The following is a 26,820-nucleotide window of genomic DNA, read 5'->3' on the forward strand; positions in this document are numbered from 1 at the left end:
CAATGCTATTCTATAAAGGGTGCTCCGGGATGAGCGCTTTGTAGAGAATAGCGTTGATCACTGAATTCCACGTTCAACTTTGGGTGTGAGGACTTACGCCAGCTGAAACCTGGTGTAACTTCTGGCATGCAAGTTGGGTGCAGATCTCCTCTCTTCTGTAATACTGTGTGCATCTTTTGTGAATGCCCCTGACCTATCTATGCTCCCCACAAGGCCACAACCACTATTGAGTTGTGCACAATCCAATTTAGGCAGCCATTGCTACAGAATAGCGTGCAGGCAGATCTGCACACAAATCATAATTAGTGCCAATTTAGTGCTTGTTAACTCCAATAATTAAATCATTGGAGCCCAATAACTAATTATTTGGAGTGGGGATCTAGGATCTGTGCCCAATTTTCGTTGCCCAAATTTGGGCAACCTTTATAGAATCTGGGAGTTAATGCACAACTGTGGGGGGGATACCTATGGGCGGAGCATGGGCATGTCACCAAACCACACACCACTTATATAATAGTATCAGTTGCACACATTATCCCCCGGATTCTATACAGTGCACTTATATTTAGGTGCAAAAATCAGCACGGATTCTATAACACCAGGTGTAACTTAATTGGCTTAACAAGCTAATGAACACTGATATCAGCACTTAACAAGCAATAATGAGCACTAATTGGCACTGATTAGAACTTAGGCGCACAACTCGCTAAGGTAATTCTGTAATGATGTGCGCTGAACTTCTAACACGTGCAGGCAAAAAGGGGTGTGGTTGTGGGCGTGGAAATGGGCGTTCTAAAATTTAGGCACCTAGTTATAGAATAGGGCCCAGTGTGCCTAAATCTACGTGCCAGGATTTATGCCATGTTTTAGTTGGTGTAAATGGATGCATGTAGATTTAGGTACAGTGAAATATCAACTAAGCATATTCTATAATCAGTACCTAAGAATATGCTTAGTCAGTTCTGATTTCAGCGCTGATTTTTTAGGTGCCATATATAGAATCTTTTCCTACATGCTGTACATAGGCACACCAACTTACACCAGCCATTGATATGACATAAATTGTCACACCCATGTTATAGTATTCTATAAAAGCTTAGGCTTGCTCAGAAGCCATTATTGAATTAATGTTAAGCATGCCCCATGGTGCCACCTATATACCCTACAATAAGAGAACAATGGAAACATTTTCCAAGAAATACAAAAAAAAAAAACCCTGTTCCACTGCTTGGTAGCATGGAATGTTGCTACTATTTGGGATTCTGTCAGGTACTTGTGACCTGGATTGACTACTGTTTGAAGCAAGATACTGGGTTAGATGGTGCACTGGTCTGATCCAATATGGCTGTTTTTATGTAGGGCCCATTTTACAAAGAACATAAGAATAGCCATATTGGGTCAGACCAGTGGTCCATCTAACCCAGTATCCTGCTTCCAACAATGGTCAATCCAGGTCACAAGTATCTGACAGAATCCCAAATAGTAGCAACATTCCATGCTACCAAGCCTAGGGCAAGAAGAGGCTTCCTCATGTCTATCTCAATAACAGATTATGGACCTTGCCTCCAGGAACTTGTCCAAACCTTTTTTTAAACCCAGATACACTAACCGTTGTCACTACATCCTCCGGCAATAAGTTCCAGAGCTTAACTATTCTTTGAGTGAAAAATATTTCTTCCTTTTTGTTTTAAAAGTATTTCCATGTAATTTCATTGTGTCCCCTAGTCTTTGTACTGTTTGAAAGAGTGAAAAATTGAATCACTTTTACCCATTCTACACCACTCAGGATTTTGTAGACCTAGAGCTTAGCACGCACTAAAGGCTGGGTGTCCTATTTTATACCTATGGACCACATGGCACTTAGTACACACTATTCTGTGTTAGCACTCGCTAAGCTTTAATAAAAGGGCCCCTAGATCATAAATAAATGATTAAGTAAGCAAACAGTAGTACGACAAAAAACAGACACAAAATCTTTTATGGTAGATTTAAAAAAATATTGTGTAGTTTAGTTCAATATTAAACACAAGATAAACATAGTTCATGTATATGTTTTGAGATTCATTTTTCTTTTTAAACGAGGCATTTATGTGATGCCTACAAACAGTGTGCAGGTTGCATGAGAACTAATACAAACAATTAAACATTATAAAGACCTTTCAATATACAGTAGCTTATAATTACTGCTCACAGTTACACCGAAACAGAAAGTCCAAAATACACTGGGGGTCGATATTCAACATGATTGAAGTGGGCAGAGAGGCTCCTGCCTTTTTAAACACTGAATATCAGCCACATAACCTCCAAGCCAGCGCCTGACCCTGGCTTATCAGTGCCCAGACACAGCCCAGCGGGCTTGAATCTGCCTGTGGCTATCAGTGGCTTAAATACCTCTGACTGCCATGGGTTGAATATCGGCCACATTATTTTTCTTGTTTTGGATGTGAAAAATATCTAAGACGCTGCCTGACCACTGCTTGAGTAACCAGAGAAGATAACTTGCCTAAGGCTGCCCATACCAACCCTAGAAACTGACTGCACAGCACAGAGGTGCCAATAGACAAATAGCAACAAGGTGATCTGAAACCGCTAAGCAACATCATCACCCCTCCCCCTCGCACCCCATCTCTGTATTTCCCCTTTTTCTCTCTTTTGGTCTCCTTGTGCATAACCTGCTGATTTAAACATAAAACTGTTGTTAAATTGCCTTTGGACAAGCGTGCAGTCCATTACTTTCCCACCTGACCACAAGGATTCTCATCCTCTGATTAGCACTCTACTAAGCATAATATTGCGACAGCCACAGGAAACGTGTATATTAAATAAGAGCAGACAGCCTATCCACAGTTGAGCATAATACCGAATAAAATAAGCCCTCTGTAACATTTCCAGTGACTGTTCTTGCCAGAAGGACATCTCAGTGAAAAGTATGCTAGACTATGCTCTTCGCAATCAGAGTATAATTGTAGATCCTTGGAGAGCTTCACTGGAGGCAATAAATACTGCATGTCTTATCTCTGTGTCTAATAATAATAGCACATCTTTAATTTGCTGCCAAAAAAACTGCATATATCATAGAAAAATAAACAGCATTTTGCAAAAAGCAATAATTATCTTGTTAAAATGGGGTATGTTTTTCTTTAAACCAGCAGTAATTATTTTGGCATACAAAGGTTTTCCAAACAGCAATATGGAAAATAAATTTGGCAATATCGAGTGCCATTGTTCACATCTGACTTAAATATTTGGTTGCCAAGTATCTGAAATGCAATTTGATATAGGCTTATTATACCATCATGTAATAACCGCCTGTTGGAAGCGTTAGTTTTTAGGTATTGCTTTCATGCTTTATAAATACAAAAAAAAGAACTGCAACTAAAGTAAAATTTCATGTGAAAGTTGGAAATGGATTTCAGAAGCGATTTGACCAGAGGCACATTCTTAGCAGCAGTAATTATTACTGCTCTTTTCTTAGGATTCCATCTGAATATATAGAAAGTGTCAGAAATTCTCATAAAAATCACATTTCTCTTTACGAATCATTTCAATAATCTCCTGCATAAAGATTTTACATAACGGACTCAGATCTTTGTCCACAACCTTTGAATGATCCAGTTCACTGTCCCAGCTGAGAAGTCATAGTATTGTTTACATAAATTGGATTATTGCCAAGTGTCAGCACACTCTCTTTAACAGTGCTACAAAAACGGGCCCAGAGTAAAATGTCCGATCTTTCTGTTCTCTCTAGAACAGAATTATGTACAGTAGGAATGACTTATTTCCTGACAAAGGTTGTACCAGAACACCATAAACAAGCAAAGAAACATTTAAAAACTCTCAAGTGACGGAAAGTCATCTTTGTAGACCCGAGTCCGAGTGTGACCTTCTGTGACTGGAAAAGCTGATCCTCTTCCGGCAGTCATCCTTCTGCTTTCACATTAGACCCTCTCCACCCGAGCAGGATCATATGCTTCTAAGAAAGTGAAAAGAGGAAAATGATTGATTAAACTCCCCTGAGCAAAGTCTGCACCCTTTCACCAAATAATTCTGCTTAATGTGGAAGTAGAGTTCATTTGAAAAGAAATAAATTGATGTTAACATTTTCCAAATAAAACTGTTGACCCTGTTTTTATTAACAGGTTTTGAATATGAGTAGATAAAATAATACAAAACCATGAAATGCAATGTTTCCCTCAAAATACATGTATTTTGTAGGTGGCTTCCAGTTAATTTATCATGTAGGATATCAAAATAAAGTCTCCTGTAATGTTTCATTTAAAGTCTGTTGGGTTTCTAGCAACTGTCTGCGGATGCCTAGATCATGTTTTTGCCCATATTTGCATACAAAAGCACACAGATATGGAATGCATTACCCATGACCCTGAAAACCATGGACAATCTAACCAACTTTTGCAAATCGTTGAAGACACATCTCTTCAACAAAGCCTACAAAAGACATCCTTAATGAAATAAATCATCCCTTAAACCATTCAGGTTCATCAAACAACCTCTCACACGACCTTACCTAGCACCTTCCCATCTAAATCCTCATCTACCTTCAGCCTACTATTGACTGTATTTAAGATCATGTAATGACTACATTATAATAACACTCTATAAGCCACATTGAGCCTGCAAAAAGGTGGGAAAATGTGGGGTACAAATGCGATAAATAATAATAAATAATAATAATAATTCAGTATTCAATTAAAATGGGCTTTATTAGTACTCAGTGCTGCCATGGGAAAGCAAACATTTGGTATTACAGCTGAGTTTTGCTATGAGATTTAAAATGTGCTTTCGGCTTTGACCAGGAGCCCAGCTTGCTTCTTTGTGATATCAGGGTAGCAGGGTCCATTGAGAAATTGCCTTTAAGTTGAGTACATTTACATTGTTGCTTGATAAATCCCCCAAACTTAATAGCACATGTCAAGTAGGTGTGATGGTCTACGACAGTGCTTCCAAACTTCCATCCCATATGACCCCATTTTAACATTTAAAAATTCGCATGACCCTAAATGATGAAAACACAATAGCAAACCTAAAATCCCCTTCCCATCAACCTCCTTTTCCCTCCTCTTATCCAAAGCATGAAGGCAGCAGCAGCAGCAGTGGTAAAAGTAGCAGCAGTCAACGGAAGACCCTGTGTGTCAGTGTGTACTAAGAACCCAGTACTCAACATGGGTTTCCAGTCTGACAGGAAGCCACACAGGAGGAGAATCACAAACCCATGCTGACTGCCCCTTCTGGCACAAATTACAGTAGAGTTCCAGAGGGAGGTGGAGCAGTCCTATTTCTATGACCCCCATTTACTGATGAAGTGACTCCATTTGAGGTCCAGACTGGTCTATTAACTGTTCTTTGGTGATTATAAGGAGCCACTATGAGCGGAAGAGTGGTTAAGTCTGTATTGCTTTGTAATTTATAGACACCAAGAACTGAAAGTGTTCTCTGCCTTATGCAAAATGAGTTCTCTTACTTATGTACAAGGCTAATGTGAGGATGACGGGGGTGCATTTTGCATACATGTGTGTCGTACTGAAACACTGAGTCAAGCAGTGCTGTTTCCTACTATGACTGCAAATGTTACTTCATTAAAGGCAGGTATGGTGATGGTTAGAGTGGGAAGGGATGGATTCTTTTGGTTTAAGTTTTAAGTTTAACCAACTGCAGAAATGTGTCTATGAAAATGAGCATCCTTTCATATTATATACACATTCTCACCTCTACAGCACACCATAGGACCGGTACCAGGCAGACTTCTATGGTCTGTGCTTCAAAATTTACAGGGAGAGACAGGGATTAATTATACCAGTGTTAAACCATGAAGTACTGGAACCTGTGCAGAGTGCCAGATTCAGATCTGGGCAAACTGGATGAACTGTGAAGATCCTTCGCTGCTGCCATTTGCTCTTACTATGTTATTAAAGCAAAGCACAACAAAAGCAGTCCCCAGAAATAGTGTAGCTAGGCCTGAAGGGCCCTGGGTGGAAAAATTAAGATGGACCTCTATAATACCATCTCTCTCCCAAAGTAGTAGGGATTGGGGGAGGAAAAGGTGGGGGGGGGGGGGGGGGGGGGGGGGAGGAATCCCTTCATATCCCCAGTAAACAAACCTTGAAAAGTTATATTCCAGACCTATATACTGTAGAAAACCCATCATAGAAATAGAAACTGAAAGGCAAGATATTAGAAATGCACATTTTCCAGAGATAACATATTGAGGCCGAAATCCAGCCTGAGGGAGGCAACCAACCTAAGTGCCAGGGTTGGTGCTGACCCCAGATATTCAATGCCTGGCCATTTCTGGTGACCGGCATTGAATATCCATTTTTTTAAATGGCTGGCTCAAACTTAACTAGTGAAGTCAATATTCAACACTGGCCGATTACGTTTATAGTGGCCAAAGATAAGCTTGCTATTTAGGTGGACTGATTTGGCCGCTACAGTTAGTTGGCCAGCATCTGAATATTCATGGACAATCAGTTATATCAAGTGATATAACCGGTTAGCTGCTATGTGCTAATGGGGAGAGTCTATATATGGCATCTAAAAACTCTACATGCAAAACATTTCCACCTAAGCATGGTGGAGTGGCCTAGTGGTTAGGGTGGTGGACTTTGGTCCTGAGGAACTGAGTTCAATTCCTACTTCAGGCACAGGCAGCTCCTTGTGACTCTGTGCAAGTCACTTAACCCTCCATTGCCCCATGTAAGCCGCATTGAGCCTGCCATGAGTGGGAAAGCATGGGGTACAAATGTAGCAAAAAAAAATATTCTATAAGCGGCGCCTAGATTTAAGCGCAGTATATAGAATATGCTTAGTTGATATCCCAGCGCCTTAAACTATATGCATCCATGTACACCAATGAAAACATGGAGTAGATTTAGGCGTACTGAGCCATAATCTATAACTACGCACATACATTTTAGAACACCCATTTCCCTGCCCATAACCACATCCCTTTTTACCTGCATGCATTAAAATTTAGGCACTCTGCATTACAGAATACGCTTAGCCATTTGTGTGCGTAAATTCAAATTATTGTCAATTAGTGCTGTTAACAACGCTGATTGGCTTGTTAAGCCAATTAAGTTACCTGCACTGTTATAGATTCCATTTGGATTTCAGCATGGAATGCTAAGTGCAATATATAGAATCCGGGGGAAAGCACTAATATTCAGCAGATAACCAGTTATCTTGTGCTGAATATTAGCACTTAGCCAGCTAAGCGCTATTTAATCGGCCAGGAGCCATTCCTGGCCACTTAAATAGCACTGAATATTGTCTGGATTATAATTCATAAAGTCAGACAAAAACGTTTTTTCTACCTTTGTCTGAGTATTGTTTTGGTCCCAGTATCTATTTTCTGCTTTTCTCTGTTTTTTTCTTAACTCTCATCCCAGAGTTTCCTATTCTTTTGACATTTCTTCTCTATTTTTATCCAATATCTCTGTTCCATATCTGTCCTGTCCAGTGTTTCCTCTGTATCTCTATCCCTATCCTCCCCCCAAGTTCAGCACCTTCCCTATCAATGTCCCTCTATGTCAGGTGTTCAGCGCTGCGTGCGTCTGGTAGCGCTATACAAATGTTAATAATAATAATAATTCAGCATCTCTCCTCTGTATCCCTATCTTACTCTGCCCAGCATCCCCTCTCTGTGTCCCTAAACCACCCCTTCTGTCCAGCAAAACATGTCTGTCCTGTCCATATTTTCCCTCCATGCCCTGCATTTCTTCTCTCTCTCTCTCTCTATCTGTCCCTTCCCATGTCCATCTTCTCTCCCTCCCTTCCCATCCTCCTGCCCTTCACCCCTGACCACCCCCCTGTATTGGTCCAGCATCTCTTCCCTTCTCTTTCCCTAGTCCAGTCTATCTCTTCCCTCTGCTTTCTCCCAGGTCCTGTATCTCTCCCTTTCTATTCCCCCCCCCCCCCCAAAAAAAAAAACAGGTACAGTATCTGCCTCTCTTTCCCCTCCTCTTTGCTGCAGGTTTCTCTCTTTCCTCTGGTTCCCACCCCAGGTCCAGCATTTCTTCCCTTCTCTCCCTTCCCCAGCTAGTCCAGTATCTCTCTGTAGTGCCCACCCTCACCCCAGGCTGGATCTCCAAATGCATAGTGGATCACTTACAGAGGCAGCTATGAAAACAGGCTGTCTCTGCCCTTCCAGGACCTTTTTCTATGTGGTGTTCCAGCCACAGGAAGTTGCATTAGAGAGGTGAAATGCCACATAGGAAAGGCTCAGAGAGCGAAATAGCCTGTTTTCGTTGCTGCCTCTGCTGGGCAACCTGCCACGTGTTTGAGGGACCAGGGGGGAGGGGGGGGATGGTACCCAAGAGAGATGATGGATCTCATTGGGTGTGGGTGGTAGAGGAACAGAGGGATGCCAAAATTGCAGGGGCGGGGCAACTACAGTGGAGGAGTGGCCTAGTGGTTAGAGCACCGGTCCTGAAATCCAGAGGTGGCTGGTTCAAATCCCACTGCTGCTCCTTGTGATCTTGGGCAAGTCACGTAACTCTCTATTGCCTCAGGTACAAACTTAGTTTGTGAGCCCTTCTGGGACAGAGAAATATCCAGTGTACCTGAATGTAACTCACCTTGAGCTACTACTGAAAAAGGTGTGAGCAAAATCCAAATACAGGCAAGCTCCTACCTTTGGGCAGCCCTGGGCATTTTGGCAGGCTTGCTCAATGGTAGTTATGTCCCCAGTCCTTCGTACAGGCCTGATTCACTAAGGCTTTCTCCCATTCTGGGGGTAATTGTAGATCTGCACGGACATGTAAACAGTATGCCCATACTTTTTCCTATGTGGATACCGGTAAATTAAAAAAAAATTTTTTTTTGCATGCTTCTCCCTTGAAAATTACCCCAGAGCATTTATGTACATATGTTTACACCTGCTTTCTGGTACACATAACTTACCCAGGTTAATTTATGCACATATGTCCATAAACACTAACTCCTACCTAACCCCTCCCCTCTCAGTCTAGATAAATTTATGAACATAAGTTCAGCCACAGACCGGAAGAGCAATTTTAGAAAAAGCCTGTTTCCATACAAAAAACCCACTGTTTTACCCCTGGAAATGCTGTTTTAAAATGTCCCTCCTGAAGCATTTGTGGGCCACTGTGGGTAAAAAATATCCAGATACTCAGTGACAGTATCCGGATAGTGGTTGCTACTGAATATACAGAGTTTGTAGTCAATGCTGCTGCTCTCTGGTTAGCAGCAATATTCAGCCACTACCAAAGTAGCTAATCCACATACATTTAAGGCAGACGTTTTTCTGTCCTACTTATATGGATACTTTTCCAGATAGAAGCACTGAAAATTATCACTGTCTGGAAAACTGTTGTCACCTCCCAAGCTCTGCCCATGGACCATGCCGGTACTATCTAAACATGCTGCAGTGGTCAGAGGAATTATTTAGCAGTACTCTCTGGATAGTAATATGGTGGTCAGAGTTAGGCATGGCCTAAGACAAGCTGCCACCTGAGGCCAGGAATGAGCCACTGCCACTGCTCCCCCCCCCCCCCTCACCGAGGTGAGGAATGAGGAGTTGCTGCCCCGCCACCTCCCCTTGCCACGGTCTGCCATCTCCCCCGCTTCCTTCCCTAGTCCCCTTCCACTAATTTACCTTTTCTTTCTCATTTTTCAAAAGGTGACAGCAGCAATTCCCAAATCGTTCCAAGCTAATCTGATTGAATTCTTTGAATGGGTGACCAGAAAATTGGATTGAGGACGTGAGCTAAATGTAATGTAATCTTAGATTTCAGCAACGCCTTTGACACGGTTCTTCATAGGAGGCTCTTGAATAAACTTGACAGGCTGAAATTAGGACCCAAAATGGTGAACTGGATTAGGAACTGGTTGATGAACAGATGCCAGAGGGTGGTGGTTAATGGAATTCACTCGGAGGAAGGAAAGGTGAGTAGTGAAGTGCCTCAGGGATCGGTGCTGGGGCAGATTCTGTTCAATATATTTGTCAGCGACATTGCCAAAGGTTTAGAAAGTAAGGTCTGCCTTTATGTAGATGATACCAAGATTTGTAATAGAGTGGACACCCTGAAGGGAGTGAAAAATATGAAAAAGGATCTGCAGAAGTTAGAAGAATGGTCTAATGTTTAGCAATTAAAATTCAATGCTAAGAAGTGCAAAGTGATGCACTTAGGGAGTAGAAATCCAAGGGAGACATATGTACTATGCGGTGAGAGACTGATATGCACAGACAGGGAGAGGGATCTTGGTGATAGGATCTGAAGGCGACGATACAGTGTAACAAGGTGGTGGCTGTAGCCAGAAGGATGCTAGGCTGTATAGAGAGAGGAGTAACAGCCGAAGAAAGGTGGTGTTGATGCCCTTGTACTAGTCATTGGTGAGGCTCCACCTGGAGTATTGTATTCAATTTTGGAGGCCATATCTTGCTAAAGATGTAAGAAGACTTGAAGCAGTCCAGAGGAAAACGACAAGAATAAAAAGTGCCGGTACTCAAATGCTAGGCCACCCTTCAGGGGTGGGGTGATCACTGAGACCCCTTGGAACCAATCACAGAATCTATGACAAGGCAGAATTGATGTGTAGACCCTGAGCTCTTTCATTAAAATTTGGGGTCCATGGGTGAATTTTAGCAGACAATGGAAAAGGTGCCGGTACTCAGTACCCCCAAGTACCCCCTCAAAAAATGCCCTGCTTGTGCCAAAGGACATATAAGAAGAGACAGAAGACCTGAATATATATACCTTAGAGGACAGGAGGGACAGGGAAGATATGATACAGATGTTTAAATACTTGAAATATATTAAAATAGAAACAAACATTTTCCAGAGAAGGGAACATGGTAAAACTAGAGGACACGAATTGAGGTTGCAGGGTGGTAGCCTTAGGAATAATGTCAGAAAATTCTTTTTCACAGAGAGGGTTGGTGGATGCCTGGAATGACCTCCCGAGGGAGATGGTGAAAAAAAAAACAGGACGGATTTGGATAGGTTGGAGTGGGCTTTGATGGCAACTCCAGTAATTGGCACATAAGGACAAAGCTGGGCGGACTTCTATGGTCTATGTCCCAGAAACACCAAAGAAAGACTATGAAAAAGTATCATTGCTGATTTAAATCTTGAATTGATAACGAATGTGACTGTTGGGCAGACCGGATGGACCATTCAGGTCTTTATCTGCCGTCACTTACTATGTTACTAGTATAGTCCATTTTAGGGGCCTTTTTATTAAACCATGTTTTTAGCTTGTGGTAGAAATCAGCTGACAGTAAACACTGAGATGCTCATTAGATTCCTATGGGTGTCTCGGCGTTTAGTTTCAGCCGATATCTACCGCGAGCTAAAAATTCTACCGCAGCTTAGTAAAAGACCCCCTTAGTGTGTGTTTCAATGTGCTTTAACTATTCATGTGAAGCTCAAAGACTGCATTAACTGCTAAACACCTAACCTGGAAAATCATATCAGGGAGTAGAGGGTAGAGGGTAGGGAATGTGTCTGGCAGTTAGCATGGGTATTGTTAACATGCATTAACTTCTAACATGGCAGATCTCATGGAACTAATAGCTACATCTTCCACTGCCTCACATTAGTGGCACAGCTGCCTTCCCCAATGGATGAGAACAAACCCATCATTTATTAAACAGGTTTTGTAGCTACTGTGGGATAACTTCTGCAGTTAGCGCATTAACTGCAAAACCTTATTGTGGTTTAGCAAATAATCTCCTCATTGAATGTTGCCAGATTGACAACACTTCAAACTGACATCCTCCATTCATCCCTAGAGTAGATAGTGTAGAAACAGCCAGTGTACACCCATCCCCACACCACCCTGCTGCTCATCCAGAGGAACTACCTCTAGGAACAGAAGGTAATTGAGTCTCTGTGCCTGTGTGATCTTTCTGCTGAACCTGTCACTGTGCCATCCATAGTGCCAATGAGTGCCAAATTATGTCTGTGGTTTTAGTGATGTGGAAATTTGCCCTCTGGAACCTGAAATGAGGCCAGATCATGAGTCTTTGTCAAATTGCTTTCTATGGTAATGATTTTCAGTTACTGCTGTTCTGAGCTGGTGACCAAGAGGTAAAAAGTTGTGTAATGCTGTTCTAATCCCTATGAGTCATCCCGCCGAACTGAAGAGAGGAGAGAAAGGGGAATTGTGACTGCAACCATGTCTTTTGTATGTTGGAACTTCTTGCCAGTCTTCCTATCATTAATGAAGTTGTCCCGGCCCTGGAAAAAACCTGAATTTTTAACAAGTTGTGACAACTTTTATTGCATGCATCTAGAAATAACCACAAGATGTTTCTCTGCATGCGCTTTCAATACCACATAGGTTCCACCTTCATGAAAATCTTAAAAGCTAGTATTTTAATATTCTGGTGTGCACCACTGTAATTGCAACTTTGATTACATCTGCTTAGTATGATAGTTAGCCAGTACATCAATGAACTCTGACTCCCCCAATCAGAGCTCCTATTCAGATAATTGTTGATTCCACCCCAGCTCCGCACATAGACCTCCCTGGATAATGCCACTCAATATCATGGTCAGTGGGTGCTGCTAACTGGATATGTGTAGCTGAATATTGAGCCGAGCATTAATAATCAAGTATGCGCATTACTTCCTTGCGGACAATGATTCCAGCTTGAAAATAAATATAGTCATTGTGAAATTAAAGTTTTTATCAATCTTTTGAGGGAAGACTGTGGTGAGAATTACACAACATTGCCAATCAACAAGTCAAGTTACGACCAAGCCCATTTTAGGTACAGTTCGCCCAACACAAGTGACAGGTATCTGACTTCAAAATACCATTGGAAAGTATGAACTTCCCATATAATCACAGGTCAAGAATTTTGGGATATTGCCACACTCATCACTTACTTTGATCCCACAAATTCAAACAACTTGTAAAAATTGTTTCTATCACCTGCAGCAACTATGAAATCTCTCCACATATATTGAAAAGATGAGTCTGATCACAGTGGTCCATGCAGTGAAAACATCAGGACTACTGTAATGTCCTGTACATTGGTCAACCCAAGAAGAGTTTGTAGTAATTCCAACTAATTCAGAATGCTTCTGCAGAACAACTCATAAAGGGTTGCAAACAGTGTGACCACTTCACACCCTTCCTGCAAAAACTACACTGCTACTAGTACCCTCCAGAACCAAATTTAAAGATTTATCTTTACTTTTCAAGGTCCACAGACAAAATGGGCCAGGGTACCTAAAGAATAAGTTAGCCCTCTATTCCTTTGAAGCCTCTAAGTTCCTCTCAGGGAGCATCACTATCTGAATCCTCTTCAAGAGAAATTGTACGATGTGATATCTGCCAGCGAGTCTTCTCAGGAGAAGCCCCCACACTCTGGAACTTAGTCCTAGAGAGATGATGTCTAACTCAGAATATCTCAACTTCTTCTCTTCTACCAAGCCTTTAATATATATATGAGACTAAATTGTATAATTTGCACTCAAATTTGGGTGCCATAAAAATGAGCGCCAAGAGCTATTCTATAAATGGCACTCAAAGTTAGGCACTGTTTATAGAATAACGCTTAGCGCTGGGATCTGCACCCAATTTTAGGTGCAAGGATTTACACCAACTGAAACCTGGTTTAAATTCTTGTGCCTAAATTATGCGTGGTTCTGCCTTATTCTATAACACTGCGTGCAGACTCTAGTAACGCCCCTGACCCGTCAATGCCTCTCTCATGGGCATGCTCCATTTTGGATCTGCGTGTATAATTTACACATGCATCATGTAATGATCAAGCACGTTCTCCGACAACTGTTGTAACTTTAATTGTCAATTTTTATCAAATACTTTACTCATTAATTAATAACATTACCATTCACATATTCTTAAAACCTTTCACACATACCAACATACACAACTCACTCTTCCTCACACTCAAACCTACTAGCAAAATCACTTCTTACACTTGTGGCCTGAGATTTGCACTGGGAGGGTACCCAGGGCTGGAGGGGAGGTCTGGAGTCATATGTGGGAAGGAGGGAGGGAGGGAACTGTAAAAAAGCAAGGTCAATATCTGTTTCCCTTCCTTGTGCGGCTGTCATTGCTGTACACTCAAAACAAAGCAAGCAAACCTATGAGCTGCTGCATCCACATTGTCATTCTTTATTGTTGGTGGCATTTTTATTTAATCTCACTTATATTTTCAAACATGCTGGCTTGTGTATACAGATGTACACAGAGGAAGTATAATAATGGAATAACTTTTCATAGGTGGAGTAATAATTTGGAGGGGCTGGTTAAAGAGACACCCTAGCACTGTTATATTCATGCAGAGATTTTTTTTCCCTCCCGGTAAAGGGCCACTAAAACAGACATTATGTTATAAAAATCAGGTGCTCAACATTCAGAGTTTCTATCTATCTATCTATCTATCTATCTATCTATCTATCTATCTATCTATCTATCTATCTATGACATTTATATCCCACATTAAACATGAATTAGGTTGAAACCTAGGAGCATTTAAAATCTTTTTCTTTTCCTGTGCCTACATCACTTGCCTTTTTTCTAAATGCCCAATTGGGTGTATATGCTAATCTCAACATTTGTTTCAGATATATCCATCTACTTGCTCCCATAATATAACTGAATTCTATTATTTGGTTTCACTGTATTTTCAAGCATAAACTACATTGAACCCGAGTTTGCTTGGGATAATGTGTGATATAAATGTTTTAAAAAGTCCCTTATTTCTAATAATCATTTTGCTATTGTTTTAGGTGAACCGGTGTGGTGGCAATCTCTGCTTACTGACTTCAGCCCATATAATGGGCTAGATAGGCTCACCCCGTCTCCTATTTTATCTAACCTCCTTGGTAAAAAGGGTGGAGGGAGGGTGAATGCAGGGCAAAGGGAAAAAGATTGGTAAGGGGGACATACATGAGGAGTGGGGAAGGGAAAAGGGAAAATAGAGCACATGGGATAGAAGAGGATGGAGATGAGAAGGGGACATGATGCTCATGGATATGTGTATCTGACTTAATTTTGTATTTAGCAGAGTACGGAAGAAAATGATTAATGTTACTTTTACTAGTATTTTTACTGCTTATAGAATCTGGCTTTCTTGGGAAGGGGCCAAGGTAACTGCGGCATGGCACAGCAAGGGCAGAGCGGGCCGGGGCTGGGATGGAGAAGATTACTTGAGGCAGGGACAGGTGGCGATGGGTTAGATTCCCACGGGGACGGGCTAGATTCCCCATGGGGATGGGTTAGATTCCGGTGGGGACAAGTTAGATTTCTGTCCCCGTGCAATTCTCTAGAGAGAGAGAGTGTGTGTGTGTGGCGGGGGGGGGGGGGGGGGGGGGGGGGGGGGGGGGGGGTGGGGGGGAGGAGTTGGCTTCTAAGTGGAAGCTGCTGAGCTTAACCTGGTTTGGTAGGAGAGGGGAAGTGAAGAAGGCCCACAAACATGTTCCTGATGGCACTACAAAGACTTTGTACAGATAAATAGTATAACTGAATTTGACCGTGGCTCTTTAGGAGTGGCGGTATTTATGTTTTTGCACTTTCGATACTTTTGAGTGCTTTAGCTGGAGAACTGAGAATACCAGACCAGATTAGGATATGGATTTTGGTTTTTTTTTCTGTTTTCCCATATTGGAGTTGGTGAATGGCTAGACCAGGTGACCCGGATTGCACCACGTCCCTGCGCAACACCACAATCTTTATAGAATACTAACTACAAAGAGGCATGCGTAAATTCAAATGTATTTATTTATTAAGATTTATTAACTGCCTTTTTGAAAGAATTTACTCAATTAGTACCGATAGTTGATTGTTAGCACCCGCACCCAATTATTGCCAATTACCTGCTCATCTGTCAATTAAGTTGTGCGCACAATTATGGAATACGCCCGATGTGTGCCAAATTTTGGCAGGCACTTTTGGGTGACACATGGAGGGGCATAATCGAAAGGGGCGCCCATGTTTTCCTGAGGATGTCCTCGCAGGACATCCCGGTGAAGAGGCGGGGAAACCTGTATTATCAAAACAAGATGGGCATCCATCTTTTGTTTCAATAATACGGTCGGGGACGCCCAAATCACGAAATTTAGGTCGACCTTAGGGATGGTCGTCCTTAGAGATGGTCGTCCCCGATTCTCGGTGATAATGGAAACCGAGGACACCCATCTCAGAAACAACCAAATCCAAGCCATTTGGTTGTGGGAGGAGCCAGCAGTCGAAGTGCACTGGTCCCCCTCACATGCCAAGACACCAACCGGGCACCTTAGGGGGCACTGAAGTGGATTTCATAAATTGCTCCCAGGTGCATAGCTCCCTTACCTTGTGTGCTGAGCCCCCCAAACCCACTCCCCACAACTGTACACCACTACCATAGCCCTAAGGGGTGAAGGGGGGCACCTACATGTGGGTACAGTGGGTTTGTGGTGGGTTTTGAAGGGCTCACATTTACCACCATGAGTTTAACAGGTAGGGGGGGTGGGCCTGGGTCCACCTGCCTGAAGTCCACTGCACCCACTAACAACTGCTCCAGGGACCTGCATACTGCTGTGATGGAGCTGGGTATGACATTTGAGGTTGGCATACAGGCTGGCAAAAAAAAGTTTTTAAAGTTCTTTTTTTTTTGGTGGGAGGGGGTTAGTGACCACTGGGGGAGTCAGGGGAAGTCATCCCCGATTCCCTCTGGTGGTCATCTGGGCAGTTGGGGCACTTTTTGGGGACTTGTTCGTGAAAAAAAAGGGTCCAGAAAAAGTGACCCAAATTCTCACTTCTGGCGCCCTTCTTTTTTCCATTATCGGCCGAGCGCGCCCATCTCTCCTCGACCGATAAACACGCCCAAGTCCTGCCTTCACCACGCCTCCGACACGCCCCCATCAACTTTGTTCATTCCCGCGACAGACTGCAGTTGGAGGCGCCCAAAATCAGCTTTTGATTATACCGATTTGGGCGCCCATGAGAGAAAGGCGCCCATCTCCCGATTTTGGTCAAAATATGGGCGTCTTTCTCTTTCGAAAATAAGCTGGATAGTATCTTTATTATATGAATGATCCAATGTGTGCCTATTAAGGTGTTTCATTTGTATGCTGCCTTTTATGTCATATTCTTCTGATATATTTCTGGTTTTAATGCTGGTGGTGGACAAAAAAAATGCCGTTGGCTGAATATCGCAGGGCTACTTTCTTTGGATAGTGATCCTAATCTATAAAGAACAGTTACAAGCATAAGGGTTCTTACACTAGCGTAAACCCACATCAACATGCCTACATTAAGGTTTGTGCATTTTGACTCGTAACCACTTGTAACCACTCGCCTCCACCTACCCTCCTCTCTTCCTTCCTGTACACATTAATTGATTTGATTTGCTTACTTTATTTTTTGTCTATTAGATTGTAAGCTCCTTGAGCAGGGACTGTCTTTCTTCTATGTTTGTGCAGCGCTGCGCATGCCTTGTAGCGCTATAGAAATGCTAAATAGTAGTAGTAGTAGTAGTTATGACAGGTTTACGGCTAGTGTACAAGCGAGCATCTAAATGTGGCATTTACTTGCATAAATGACATTATTCTATATACTACACTTGTAGAAGTTGGCCCCACCCATGCCCCTCCCCTGTGAACACCTCCTTGCAATTACGCGCTGAGGGCCCCTTTTACCAAGCGGCGATAAAAGGTGTCCCTGCGGTGCCGTCGGCGCTCGGGTGTGCTGTGCACCGATGCCCCCTTTTAATACCACCCGGAAAAAGGAAATTCCGGGCAGGGGAGGGAAATGGCTGTGTAGTAAGTGAAGCAAAACACTTGCCGTGTGGCAATTTCCTGGTGGAGCTCTTACTGCACCCTATTTGCTGTGCACCGGAAGCTGGAACTACTACTGGGCTCCCGAGTAAGCACGGTGGTAGGTCCAATTTGGCATACGGCAACATGGCGGTACAGGTACCACCACTTTGTAAAAGGTCCCCTAAGCCATTTGGCTGCATATATTATAGCAAACAAATTTATGCAGATGTTTAAGCACTGAATACTGCTGTTATGTGCTTGTTCTGTCTGGATTTTGACATTAAATATCTGTGTCTAACTTAACCACAGCAGTCAGAATTAAAAAAAAAAAAAAAAAACACCCTACCTGCCATGATCAAATATTGGGCCAATAGTATTTGATAAGGATGGACAGCTGGGAAATTTTTGTTTTGTCTTGTTTTCTGTATTCTTTACAGGAATTTTCAGTTTATTCAGGTTTTCTAGTCATTTTGTTGATACAGGAACAATGTCATTAAGAGTATGTCTTCTTTGTAAAAATATAAAAGTAAAAAGTGTAAAAAGTATGAATTATTATTAGCAAAGAAAAAAAAAACACAAAATGCCATGGTTTTTTTTCTGCTCCTTTGCACTGAACAACATACAATGACATTTCCTATGTTGCTACAAATGACAACCCATCCCTAGTATTTGATGGCACAAAAAGGCTAATTAGCCCACCTGCCAGCTTATTTTCGAAGGAGATCGCCGGCCCGACACAAATCGGGAGATGGCTGGCGATCTCCTAAAGCCGGCCAAATCAGTATAATCGAAAGTTGATTTTGGCTGGCGCCAACTGCTTTCCATTGCGGAGCTGGCCAAACTTCAAGGGGGTGTTTTGGTAGGGTAGCGAAGGCAGGATGGGGGTGGGACGGGGGCGTGCTTTCAGATGGCCAGCTTCGCCCAATAATGGAAAAAAGAAGGACGTCCCTGGCGAGAATTTGGTCCACTTTATTTGGTTCCTTTTTTTTCAGGTCCAAGTCCCAAAAAAGGGCCCGAACTGACTAGATGACCAACAGAGGGAATTGGGGGTCACCTCCCCTGACTCCCCCAGTGGTCACTAACCCCCTCCCACCCTCAAAAAAACAACTTTAAAAACTTTTTTTGCCAGCCTCAAATGTCATACTCAGGTCCATCACAGCAGTACACAGGTCCCTGGAGCAGTTTTAATGGGTGCAGTGGACATCAGGCAGGTGGACCCAGGCCCATCCCCCCCCCCCACCTGTTACACTTGTGGTGGAAAATGGGAGTCCTTCAAAACCCACCCAAAACCCACTGTACTCACACATAGATGCCCCCCTTTACCCATAAGGGCTATGGTAGTGGTGTATAGTTGTGGGTAGTGGGTTTGGGGGTTTTTTTTGGGGGGGGGGGGGGCTCAGCACCCAAGGTAAGGGAGCTATGCACCTGGGACCAATTTGCGAAGTCCACTGTAGTGCCCCCCTAGGGTGCCCGGTTGGGGTGAGGGGGACCAGTGCACTATGAATCCTGGCCCCTCCCATGACCAAATGCCTTGGATTTGTTCATTTTTGAGATGGGTGCCTTCGGTTTCCGTTATTGGCAAAAACCGAGGGCGCCCATCTCTAAATCCGGCGATCTCAGCATTTAGGTTGACCATCTTTAATGTTGACCTAAATGTTGAGATTTGGCCGCCCCCAACCGTATTATCGAAACGAAAGATGGACGCCCATCTCATTTGAAAATACGGTCGGCCCCGCCCCTTCGCGGCACCGTCCTCGGAGATGGGCACCCTTAGAGATGGCCATCCCGGTCAAAAATGCCCCGCCTGGTCTGCCCATTATTCCCTGTACTGCAGGGATATATCCCAGATGTAGAAGCTTAACCCCTTACAGGGCAACACTCCAGAACTGGACATCAATGACCTCTAGAGAGGTACTATTAACTCCTCTGCTTGTGTTGGTTATACCTCTGTGCAGCTCAACATTTCTCTAGCTCTGGACACTTCCTTATTACACTATTCTACTACTTGGGGCTTAACACGTGCGGATTAATTTTGCACACCCCATTGTGTACTGCTCGCTTGGATTTTGGAACCCCAAATGCAAAACTGCACATTTTTTTGAACTGAATCAAAGCTGCCAAGCAACTCTACTTCAGTCAGTCTCAATCATATAACCTCTTATTTTTCATGTGTTGATCCTGACTAAGCTTTTGAAAATTTCCTCCATAAGGCCTACAATGTATACAGTGTGCACAGTATTAAACAAACAATTTGGGCATTCAGGAAGTGACTGCTGATTCATTCTGAGAGACTGAGGACTCAAAAGAATAGTTGTGGCTTCTTAATTATACAGTTTTCTTAAAACATCAGTACTATAGTTGAAAGGAAGTGCTCCCTTTGATCATCCTATATAATGGATTTCCTCCCTTGCATCTTTTAAGACTCAAAATGATTACAATTTAGTGCAATTTTAGGTTACTGCTTGAGACGCTATTAACTAAGGTACAGCCTAGAGCATATCTGTAAACAGACAGACAGGAAGGCATCATTAACTGAGAATGCTGATTGCATCAGCCATTTCCTGCTACAATATGGCACACATTCTGAAGGCACCTTGTGGGATCCCTGCTTTTCTTCATCAATGTGTGCAAACACTGCAAAATTCTGCCGTTTGCTTTCTGTGTCGTGCTAAGTGTTCCGATCATGCCATTCCTCTTTTCATCCAATTGCATTGGCTCCCAGTTCAGTGCAAGTATTCATTTAAAGTTCTTTGGCTCACAGAGCATTTCACCAGGGTTGTCCGTTGTATCTGTCAACAGTTATAATCCCTGATCACTTCGTTCCTTAGATTCCCAGAAGTTGGTCCTTCCATCTCCTAAGAACGCTATGAGCCTACCCGGCACTCTGCTTATTTTTTCTTGGCACCTTCTCTCTGGAACAGTTTGCCTCCTTATTTACCCTCTGAACTTTCCTTTATTAGATTTAAATCCCTTCTTAAAGCATGTTTTTTTTTCATTGGCATTTGGAACAAAATTACCCCTAATGGAGCCTAGATAACCTGCACTCCGCCTGGCAGCTAGGGTTAAGAATTTTTACTTATTGTTTTTATCCTTTTTTAAAAACAAATAAATTTGGGTATGTCTGTGTTGTGATTGAGTATCCTGTCCTATCTTCAAATGGCGTTCCTTTCTATTTTCTTCTTATTTTTATTGATTGTAAACCGCCATGACTCCGTTTTGAATTTGTCAGGTTATCAAGAGCCTACATAAACATAAGCTATGCAAACATATGCTGCATCTATTTTATAAAGGGATTATAATGCACCTATGTAGTGGAGGAGTAGCCTAGTGGTTAGTGCAGTGGACTTTGATCCTGGGGAACTGAGTTCAATTTCCACTGCAGCTCATTGTGACTCTTGGCAAGTCACTTAACCCTCCATTGCCCCTGGTACAAAATAAGTACCTGAATAAATATAAACCGCTTTGAATGTAGTAGCAAAAACCTCAGAAAGGTGATATATCAAGTTCCATTTCCCTTTATAAAATCACCTACCAGGAAGCTTACACACAGATTTACATGTACTCCGAGGCAGGTGTCACTTTGTGGGGGGGGGTGTGCAGGTGAGAATTGGCACATATGAGGGTACTTTATAACATACACATATAAATGGTGATCCTGCCCCCAGAAATGCCTACTGACATAACACACAAAATACGTGCCACATGATTCTACTTTTATGCAAGAATACCGTGAGCAATTTAATAAGAGCAGAACTGACAATGTAGGTAGAAAGCTGCTGTACACAAAAAAATTGCTTAGAAGAATTAACCCTCAATGCACAAGTTACATTTAGAAAAAAAGACTTACCCTCAGGTCTCCTTCTGCCTTTTGGGCTTAAATGTACACTTTCACTGAGGGATATGATTTGTTTGGAAATGACTCCAGTGTGTGTTACTTTACAGGATACATCACTGCCATCCATAGTTAATGCATGTCCTTTCTCTTCCTGTGCCTGATGTTGCTTCTCATCTTCCGCTTCATCTCCAGAGTCGGTGCTTTTGCAGCTCAGGCGCCTCATGCGGGACACTGAATCCACTTCTTTCATTCGAATCAGGCGATCCATGGCAGTACGACTTGGGATGGAAGCAAGCTTGCCTTGTAAAGTTTCAATTTTCTTGGAGGTCCCCCTAGCTCTCTTTTCAGAACTGGGCACAGCTCTTGGTTCATCCAGACTGCATGCAACTGATTGGCAAAACTGATGTAGGTCCTGTTCTTCTTTTTTAAAATGTCTGATGTGTTCCAAACCTAGTTCTCTCTCAGTTGCCAGGTTATCCCTAACATTTTGGTCAGTGTTTTGGCATTTGATGTGAGCAGTTTTCTTTGATAAAATGTTGACATTCTCTTTAAGGAAGCTTTCTTTCAAGTTTTGTTTTTTACTGCTGAAAGATGAATTCTCCTGTTTTAGTACAACTTTTTCCACACTAGTAATTATTCTTTCTATTGCGGGTAATTCAAGGTCAAAGGCAGGCTTACAATAGTGATTTTCTTCGTTACTTGTATTATTAGAGATTAAAAAATCCATTCCTACTTCAATGCCTAGAATTCTTGTAGCCCTTGCCTGGACTGATTCATTTTCAGGTATTTCAGGGGCATTTTGCTTTTCATAGAATGCATCGCTTGCATTTGTACTGAGTTGTTGGCCAATGCCAAATCCCAAATGGCTCAAATCGTTATCAGGAAGACCTTGATTATTGACAGGCAAATATGGTATGGGATCCATCTGTTCAGATTGATCAGTTTGAGAGACAGTGGCTTTACTTAGCCTAGTCAAATCCAATAATAAATCATCAATCTTAATTTTGTCCTCGTTAATTTCCCTCCAGTTGAAATTAGAGGGCATCTCATTTAAGTGTGCTCCACTGGAACTACTTGACAATCTTCTCTGGGATGGACTTGAAATAGCAACAGTTTGTTTATTTGTTGAGTTTCTAGGATCTATAGCTCTTGTTTCTGTAGACATTTGCCTATCTACTGGCCAAACCCATTTACTGCAGGGATCTTTCTCCTGCAAAGAATTCTGTTGATCATCACACAACCCAAGGACATCAGATTCATGTTGTATTCTCCAGCTTTCAGACTCACTGTTAACTATTTCTGTTTTAACTATAGGGACCTCTGGAATGACTATTTTTTGCTTATTACAGTTTACCTTTACTTGAGTAGATCTGTGTTTAGTTGGCATGGATGGCATCCCTATGGAAACACAGCCCTCCTGCTCATTTTCCTCATTTTCCACACCATCTCCATTGGTTTCACTTTCTTCTTGGCCTTGAAACTCTTTGTTCAAACTTTCTAATTCACTTATTGCATCCCAGGGGCGACGGCTAACAGGCTTCAAGAGAAACTGACCAAACAGTTCTTTATTGTCAGAAGTTGCTGATATTCCCCCCTTCACCACTTCACCCTTGCTAACCGGGCTCTGTTGCTTTTCTCGTATATTTCCGTAAGAGGGCTCGAAGTTTTGGCTTTGTTGTGTCCTGGGTAACTGACTTACTGAACAGGGTGTCCTCATAAATGCATTTTTGCTAGGTGAGCTGAAGTACATTTGTCCTTTAATATCATAAATACTTTTTTCCCAATTGTCTGGGGGCAAGCCTTGCTCCTTTAAGCCTGAAAGTGTAAATCCAAGATCGTTTGAATTCATACATGTATTATTTGGAATATTCAGTTTTGAATCATGGATAAATTCTGATCCCTTGAGCCGTTCTCTGAAATTGGTCTGTGTTTGCTGGTCTCTATATTGGTCTCCTGGCCAAGAACCTGAGTATGTAAGTTCCTTGTGTTTAGCAGGTTGAAGTAATCTAAGGCCAGTAGTTTCCTTGTAATTCACTTGCCTACACAACTCTAAATTTTGCAGCCCATTTTTATTTGGCATACTTCCTGTGAGGCCTTGTAGTTCTAAGTCAGTGGAAGATGTATTCAAAAGATTTTGTCCATGCAAATCACTCTTGCTATCATTCAACCAACTTGCCTTGTCCACATCTCCTGATAAATTATTGTTGTTTTTATCTGTAATTGATGCATCTGACTCTGATTTAACTGGTATGGAAACTAAGCAAAAGATTGTTTCATTCCCTTTTCTCTTTGAATTACGACTACTTTGGCCCACAGTTGCAGGTTCAAGTTTTTTAACTTTTGTTATAATTTCATAGGCACTATCTGATTGTGTTTTTTTCAAAGGAAGTTTGCCATTTGTCTCCTTTTGATTGGTTTCATAATCAACTAGGTGAACATTTGTGGAAGAGCTGTCCATTTGGTTAGTCAGGGCACACCAATCATGATCTGCATTGGATATGTCCAACCAACTGTTGTCAGTGGCAGGCTCAGAAACAATTTTCCTACACTGTGTAGCACTTAATGGATTTGACAAATCCAAAAAGGAACAGTTATTTTGTATTCCTTTGAGATTCCTGTCCTGCCAAGCAGTAGGGCTTGTTGTACTTGCATTTTCTCTTTGCTTCATACCGTAGCGGTGACCTTCATTCTGCTCTAATTTAAAATGCTTTATACGTGGATCATCAAATGGAATGTATTGAACAGAATGGATATAGTCATCTATGTACTGATGACGACCTTGCTTTTTGCAAGGAAAATTGTCATCTGTACAGAATTCATCCTCTGGCCTAAAGATGTTAGAGGGTGTATTTTGGCTCATGTTGGGTTTTTCCTCCAAGCATGACTGAACATTACTGAAACACACATTATAATGAGGCACTTCATTCAGGGAATCAGGATTAAGATTTTTCTGAGGTGGAGATTTGTAAGATGGAGGTGGTACATAAACAGGAGGCTCCAAACTAGAGTCCTGGATGTGAAAATTCTGTCTGGGTTCATTATTTTTGGTGAAAAGTGAGATGTATTTGTCTTTCGGGGGGCTATCTTGACCTCCTCCACTTCCTTCCAATGTTCTCCAAGCTTGTTGGTGCAGTTCATAGGATGGAGGCTTGAGAGGCCTACCATACTTAGGTTTTAGCAAATTGTGGAAGTCACATCCAGCTTTAAGGTTTTTATGGGAATTAAAATGCACCATATTTTTGGGATATGACTGTACCTTGTCACCACTAAGTAGATGATTATTGTTTGTTAATACAGACCTCTGAGGTAAAAGAACTCTTGGCAATGATTGTGATTTTCCTGTCTTTTGAGAATTAAGTGCATTATCTGTTAGGGAAAATGAATAAATCTCCTGAAGTAATTTGTCCCCATCAGCATCTGACATTTGCCCTGCTAATTTATTATCCTTTTCTGTGTCTTTTCTGTTTAAGCTTGACCACTGGTAATCCACTGATTGTTTCCAATTCTCATCCAAAACATTTCTTCTCATCAGATTTTCTCTATCTTGTCTTGTATCTGTCTGACCTTCTTTAACGGTTTGGAATGCATCATTTGCCATATCTTCCAGTTTAGCAGTATTACTTCCCTTGGTTTCTGAGTGTCTCTTGTCAGTATAATTCAGTAATATGCTAAAATCTTGTCCTTTTCTTCTCCAGTAGGCAATATCTTTTTCTGTCTTATGGCAAGAAGACCTCTCCATTGGTGCTGTACTGGGAAACCTGAAATATAAAAGATTTGATAGCACTATTACATTTACAAATATAATCACAGTAACTTTGTTTTGTGCTAGATGAGCTTCTATACACAGATTAATGCCAATGTGTGAGTGTGGTTGAGGTGAACATCAAAATTCAATTGACTGAAAACTAAGCTGAGTCCATTCCTCTTAAACAATTATTCTATTAGCCTCATTCAAAAAGTGGAATCCCACATATCAAACAAAAAAAAAAATCATAATTATAGAGTTGAACACAACAGTTAGCACAAACTTGACAAAACTGAGATTAGCATTGATCTCTCCTGACAAGTTTATGTGTATAATATAACCGTGAAATGCATGGCATGACTCATGTAATGCTTCATACAACTGAAAGGTTACATAATATTAATATAGTACAGTCTCGATTATCCAACCTTCACTAATCTGACCATCTGGCATATCCGACAGTCCCTCCGGTGATGTCATCCCATATATTTCTATTAAAAATCTTTGTTTCAGAACAATTTTTGAAAATCGGGAGCTCTATGCTTTTGTTTATGCATTGTTTGAGGGGTTTATGCAGCATTTTTGGTATTATCTGGCATTTCACTTATCCGACAACGGGTCAGCCCTGTTAACATCAGATAATCAAGACTGTACTAAGCCATATTACAGAAAATCTTTAGCATCATATCTATGTTAGTTCAATGTTCTAATGCATGATTACTAGGTGTATCATTAGTATTATGCTAATATTGTATTTTATCTCTGGTATTTGAATTCCAGTACTGTTAAATGTGTATATTTTTTATACTGTTTCACGGTAGTCCTATTATTAGGTTTCAATTTACTGTTTTCAAGTTTACCTCATTTATTGTATTTATATTTATTCTTGGGTATTTTACTATTATTATGCTGTTAACAAAATTATAAGTTTTATGTTAAGCTGTACCTACTGTACACCGCCTTGGGTGAATCTCTTCATAAAGGTGGTTAATAAATCCCAATAAATAAATAAATAGGTTACTCATTTTTGGAAGGGGAAGTTATGCCATTTGAGTTACATAGGTTCTTTCTGCAGAAATTAAAGCCTAAAATTAAACTACATATATCAGTTTTGCATACTTCTTTTTACAAAGTTCCATAACTGTAAAAAGCAATTCATAATGTAGGCGCTATCATATATTACATCCAATATTATTTTCAAGCACATTTTCACTGCTCTTCTTTTGATTAGAATACTTTTGATGTTACATGTTTATATGTATATAACAAAAGAGAGGGAACGAAGTACAAACTAAAGTCCAAACAAAAAAAACAGCACCACGGGCCTTTAAAAATGTAACACAGTTCTTTAATGAATGAGCCTTGACAAAAAGACCCGACACGGGCCGTGTTTCGGTGACTAGCACCTGCGTCAGGCGTCCCCACGTCTCATGTAGTAAAAGCTACAAAGCACCAAGGCACTTTCACTTTCTGTATCCACA

The 26,820-nt window shown here is 41.6% G+C and overlaps 1 protein-coding gene across 5 annotated transcripts in view; it reads right to left on the reverse strand.

The window, feature by feature from the left end:
* Positions 1-26,820, reverse strand: part of JCAD (junctional cadherin 5 associated) — a 235,912-nt gene that overhangs the window by 10,079 nt on the left and 199,013 nt on the right. For 4 of the 5 annotated variants that reach the window (XM_030199266.1, XM_030199264.1, XM_030199265.1 and 1 more), the window contains 2 exons: positions 21,607-25,352; positions 1,989-3,973 (listed from right to left, as the gene is read on the reverse strand). In XM_030199266.1, coding sequence (XP_030055126.1) covers positions 3,939-3,973; positions 21,607-25,352 — 3,781 coding nt within the window. In that variant the 3' untranslated portion in view covers positions 1,989-3,938. Of the gene's footprint in view, positions 1-1,988; positions 3,974-21,606; positions 25,353-26,820 lie in introns of those variants that run through there. The other variant, XR_003941750.1, reaches the window with a different exon arrangement.

This window comes from Microcaecilia unicolor, chromosome 1, assembly GCF_901765095.1.
Source record: "Microcaecilia unicolor chromosome 1, aMicUni1.1, whole genome shotgun sequence".
Classification (NCBI taxonomy): domain Eukaryota; kingdom Metazoa; phylum Chordata; class Amphibia; order Gymnophiona; family Siphonopidae; genus Microcaecilia; species Microcaecilia unicolor.